At 57.2% G+C, this 5,311-nt stretch overlaps 1 protein-coding gene across 1 annotated transcript in view; it reads right to left on the bottom strand.

The window, feature by feature from the left end:
* Window positions 1-4,496: 4,496 nt before the first annotated feature.
* Window positions 4,497-5,311, bottom strand: part of LOC137624642 (early endosome antigen 1-like) — a 2,661-nt gene continuing 1,846 nt past the window's right edge. Inside the window, exon 1 of the mRNA XM_068355601.1 lies at window positions 4,497-5,311. This exon is cut by the window's right edge and continues 1,846 nt beyond it. Coding sequence (XP_068211702.1) covers window positions 4,497-5,311 — 815 coding nt within the window.

Genomic DNA, 5,311 nt, shown 5'->3' on the forward strand with positions numbered 1-5,311 from the left:
GCCAGAGGTTGCCCTTCCTACTGAAATAGCTTTCGGCCAACTTCCCTCACTCCAGCTAGCCTATTAGTAGTCAGTCGTGACTGATGACATTTGAAATTCAGTGGTGAAGCCAAGGGCCATTGTTTTGCCAGGCGGTGAAGCCAAGCGTCATATTTAGGCCGGGCGATGAAGCCAAGCGGCCCAGGCGGTGGAGCCAAGCGCCATTGTTGGGCCGGGCGGTGAAGCCAAGCGGGCCGGGCGGTGAAGCCAAGTGCCATCGTTTTGCCGGGCGTTGAAGCCAAGCGGGCCGGGCGGTGAAGCCAAGCGCCATCGTTTTGCCGGGCGGTGAAGCCAAGCGCCATCGTTTTGCCGGGCGGTGAAGCCAAGCGGGCCGGGCGATGAAGCCAAGCGGGCCGGGCGATGAAGCCAAGCGCCATCGTTTTGCCGGGCGGTGAAGCCAAGCGGGCCGGGCGATGAAGCCAAGCGCCATCGTTTTGCCGGGCGGTGAAGCCAAGCGCCATCGATTTGCCGGGCGGTGAAGCCAAGCGTCATCGTTTTACCGGGCGGTGAAGCCAAGCGCCATCGTTTTGCCGGGCGGTGAAGCCAAGCGGGCCAGGCGTTGAAGCCAAGCGGGCCAGGCGTTGAAGCCAAGCGCCATCGTTTTGCCGGGCGGTGAAGCGAAGCGGGCCAGGCGGTGAAGCCAACGCCATCGTTTTGCCTGGCGGTGAAGCCAAGCGGGCCAGGCGGTGAAGCCAAGCGCCATCGTTTTGCCGGGCGGTGAAGCCAAGCGTGCCAGGCGGTGAAGCCAAGTGCCATCGTTTTGCCGGGCGGTGAAGCCAAGCGCCATCATTTTGCCGGGCGGTGAAGCCAAGCGGGCCAGGCAGTGAAGCCAAGCGCCATCGTTTTGCCGGGCGGTGAAGCCAAGCGGGCCAGGTGGTGAAGCCAAGTGCCTTCGTTTTGCCGGGCGGTGAAGCCAAGCGGGCCAGGCGGTGAAGCCAAGCGCCATCGTTTTGCCGGGCGGTGAAGCCAAGCGCCATCGTTTTGCTGGGCGGTGAAGCCAAGCGCCATCATTTTGCTGGGCGGTGAAGCCAAGCGCCATCGTTTTGCCTGGCGGTGAAGCCAAGCGCCATCGTTTTGCCGGGCGGTGAAGCCAAGCGGGCCAGGCGGTGAAGCCAAGCGCCATCGTTTTGCCGGGCGGTGAAGCCAAGCGGGCCAGGCGGTGAAGCCAAGCACGATCGTTTAGCCGGGCGGTGAAGCCAAGCGGGCCAGGCGGTGAAGCCAAGCGGGCCAGGCGGTGAAGCCAAGCGCCATCGTTTTGCCGGGCAGTGATGCCAAGCGGGCCAGGCGGTGAAGCCAAGCGCCATCGTTTTGCCGGGCGGTGAAGCCAAGCGCCATCGTTTTCCGGGCGGTGAAGCCAAGCGGGCCAGGCGGTGAAGCCAAGCTCCATCGTTTAGCCGGGCGGTGAAGCCAAGCGGGCCAGGCAGTGAAGCCAAGCGCCATCGTTTTGCTTGGCGGTGATGCCAAGCGGGCCAGGCGGTGAAGCCAAGCGCCATCGTATTGCCGGGCGGTGAAGCCAAGCGCCATCGTATTGCCGAACGGTGAAGCCAAGCGGGCCAGGCGGTGAAGCCAAGCGCCATCGTTTTGCCAGGCGGTGAAGCCAAGCGCCATCGTTTTGCAGGGCGGTGAAGCCAAGCGGGCCAGGAGGTGAAGCCAAGCGCCATCGTTTTGACGGGCGGTGAAGCCAAGCGGGCCAGGCGGTGAAGCCAAGCGGGCCATGCGTTGAAGCCAAGCGGGCCAGGCGGTGAAGCCAAGCGGGCCAGGCGGTGAAGCCAAGTGCCTTCGTTTTGCCGGGCGGTGAAGCCAAGCGGGCCAGGCGGTGAAGCCAAGCGCCATCGTTTTGCCGGGCGGTGAAGCCAAGCGGGCCAGGCGGTGAAGCCAAGCGCCATCGTTTTGCCGGGCGGTGAAGCCAAGCGGGCCAGGCGGTGAAGCCAAGCGCCATCGTTTTGCCGGGCGGTAAAGCCAAGCGGGCCAGGCGGTGAAGCCAAGCGCCATCGTTTTGCCGGGCGGTGAAGCCAAGCGGGCCAGGCGGTGAAGCCAAGCGCCATCATTATGCCGGGCGGTAAAGCCAAGCGCCATCGTTTTGCCGGGCGGTGAAGCCAAGCGGGCCAGGCGGTGAAGCCAAACGCCATCGTTTAGCCGGGCGGTGAAGCCAAGCGCCATCGTTTAGCCGGGCGGTGAAGCCAAGCAGGCCGGGCCAGGCGGTGAAGCCAAGCGTCATCGTTTTGCCGGGCGGTGAAGCCAAGCGGGCCAGGCGGTGAAGCCAAGCGCCATCGTTTTTTCGGGCGGTGAAGCCAAGCGGGCCAGGCGGTGAAGCCAAGCGGGCCAGGCAGTGAAGCCAAGCGGGCCAGGCGGTGAAGCCAAGCGGGCCAGGCGGTGAAGCCAAGCGGGCCAGGCGGTGAAGCCAAGCGCTATCGTTTTGCCGGGCGGTGAAGCCAAGCGGGCCAGGCAGTGAAGCCAAGCGGGCCAGGTGTTGAAGCCAAGCGCCATCGTTTTGCCGGGCGGTGAAGCCAGGCGGGCCAGGCGGTGAAGCCAAGCGCCATCGTTTTGCCGGGCGGTGAAGCCAGGCGGGCCAGGCGGTGAAGCCAAGCTCCAGCGTTTTGCCGGGCGGTGAAGCCAAGCGCCATCATTTTGCCGGGCGGTGAAGCCAAGCGCCATCATTTTGCCGGGCGGTGAAGCCAAGCGGGCCAGGCGGTGAAGCCAAGCCTCATCGTTTTGCCGGGCGGTGAAGCCAAGCGGGCCAGGCGGTGAAGCCAAGCGCCATCGTTTTGCCGGGCGGTGAAGCCAAGTGGGCCAGGCGGTGAAGCCAAGCGCCATCGTTGGGCCGGGCGGTGAAGCCAAGCGCCATCGTTTTGCCGGGCAGTGAAGCCAAGCGGGCCAGGCGGTGAAGCCAAGCGCCATCGTTTTGCCGGGCGGTGAAGCCAAGCGGGCCAGGCGGTGAAGCCAAGCGCCATCGTTTTACCGGGCGGTTAAGCCAAGCGCCATCGTTTTGCCGGGCGGTGAAGCCAAGCGGGCCAGGCGGTGAAGCCAAGCGCCATCGTTTTGCTGGGCGGTGAAGGCAAGCGGGCCAGGTGGTTAAGCCAAGTGCCATCGTTTTGCCGGGCGGTGAAGCCAAGCGGGCCAGGCGGTGAAGCCAAGCGCCATCGTTGGGCCGGGCGGTGAAGCCAAGCGGGCCAGGCGGTGAAGCCAAGCGCCATCGTTGGGCCGGGCGGTGAAGCCAAGCGGGCCAGGCGGTGAAGCCAAGCGGGCCAGGCGGTGAAGCCAAGCGCCATCGTTTTGCCGGGCGGTGAAGCCAAGCGGGCCAGGCGGTGAAGCCAAGCGCCATTGTTGGGCCGGGCAGTGAAGCCAAGCGGGCCAGGTGGTGAAGCCAAGCGCCATTTTAGGCCAGGTGGTGAAGCTAAGCGCCATTGTTGGCCAGGCGGTGATGCCAAGCGCCATTGTTTTGCCGGGCGTTGAAGCCAAGCAGTCCAGGTGGTTAAGCCAAGCGTAATTTTCCCCACCCAAACAGGACGCGCTCATTCATCAGTATCAGAGGTTCTTCACCTGCATAGCCAGTCCTTAAGCCTAAAAAAAAAAAAACCTTAAACCTAAAATACCAAACCTTAAATCTAAAAAAAAAAAACCTTAAACCTAAAAAATCAAACCTTAAGCTTAATAAAAAAAACCTTAAACCTAAAAAAAAAACCTTAAACCTAAAAGAAAAACCTTAAGCCTAATAAAAAAAAGAAGAAAAAGAAGAAGGTACTATTCCTCTCACAAAATTGTGAGGGCATCAACTCACCAAGTGTCAGGACCAAAACTTACTCTGCTCATCCCAGCTCTTCAACCTTCATCACCAGCCATTTGATGAACACCTATCCAGACTGTCCTCCTCAGGAAGAGGCGCAGCTTCCTTCCCCAGCTGAAGTATCTTGGGTCAACCTATAAGGACAAGAGTGCGTACTAGAAGAAGCCTAGCTCGTTCCCTCTGCATAGCCAGTCTTCTAGATTATTCCCCCAGAACTACCCGAAGGTTGGTATCCAGAGGAATAGATCTAGATATCCGACCATTTGTACACTTGACGGACGCCTTGTACTCGTTCACCAAGGTACATAGCATACCTGAATCTGCCAGGTTTCTTCTTTCTGCATAGCCGGTTGTCCTCCAGGTTATTACAAGCATCCTTCAAGCTGGATAGTTGAGCATTGCATCCCTCAAGCTGGCTAGTCCTTCCAAGTGTTCTTCAAGGTGGGTGGTCAGTCAGGTTAAAGATCCTTAAGTTTTGGTCCTTGCAAAACTCGGCTAAATCTAATTATCCTCTCAAAATAAACTGAAATTGAAGTCCTTCTTCTTCTTGTTCCTTTTTTTTTTTTTTTTTTTTTTTTTTTATTTTTTTTTTTTTTTTTTAGTTTATATTTTTTTTTGTATTTTTTTTTTAGTTTTTTTGTTCCCCCATCCATTTGCGGAGCCAAGTATTCACTTAACGGTGTCTCTTCAGAAGCTTATCGATGTGATCGGCTGCTAATTGAACCTGCTTTATGGTGCCAATGATTGTTATGAGATTACTGGAGTCATCCCTTCGTGGCATACAAATGGATTTGACACCACTCTCCCGGGTGATTTCCTTCAGCTTCCTTCCTTCCACTCCATAAATGGCTCTGTGGAACTTCCTTTGGATATCCAAGTCGGCAATCACGTGCCCCTTTTGCTCATAGTCCCTCTTGGTGTTAACTCTAACCTTCGCACCTTGGAAGGTGATATGACACTCAGGTTCACCGATTTTCTTTTTAAAGAAACCAGTTGTGCCTCTGCCCATATGAGCTAAGGGGACCTTTTTGGTCTCCTCTTCCTTTGAAGTTTCCTTCTGGAGGGTCTGCTCTTCCTGATTATTGTTGTTGTTTTGAGGGAGAGTCGCTTTTGAGCCTCGTAGCCGGTCCAGCAATTCACCAACACCAGATGCCCCTCCAACGACCTCCTCCTCCTCCTCCTCCTCCTTATGTCCGTTGGCATCCAGGTCCAGCCTCTGCATCTCTGTTTTCATTTCACCAATAATCCCAGACTGCTTTTCAATCGTTTCTTTCAGTTCCTGGATCTCTTTCTTAAATACAGATTCCGTCCGATGAATAGCGGCCTCTTTTTCACTCTTAATTCTTTCTAGTTGCTCTCTCAAGTCAAGATTTTTTTCATCCATCTCAATTGACTTATCGTAATAATCTTCCTTAAGACTTACTAATTCCTCTAAGAGGCCGTTATATCTTTCAGTCCTGACCAAATCATTGACTTTAGCCTCACTCA

The sequence above is a fragment of the Palaemon carinicauda genome, chromosome 31 (assembly GCF_036898095.1).
Source record: "Palaemon carinicauda isolate YSFRI2023 chromosome 31, ASM3689809v2, whole genome shotgun sequence".
NCBI lineage: Eukaryota > Metazoa > Arthropoda > Malacostraca > Decapoda > Palaemonidae > Palaemon > Palaemon carinicauda.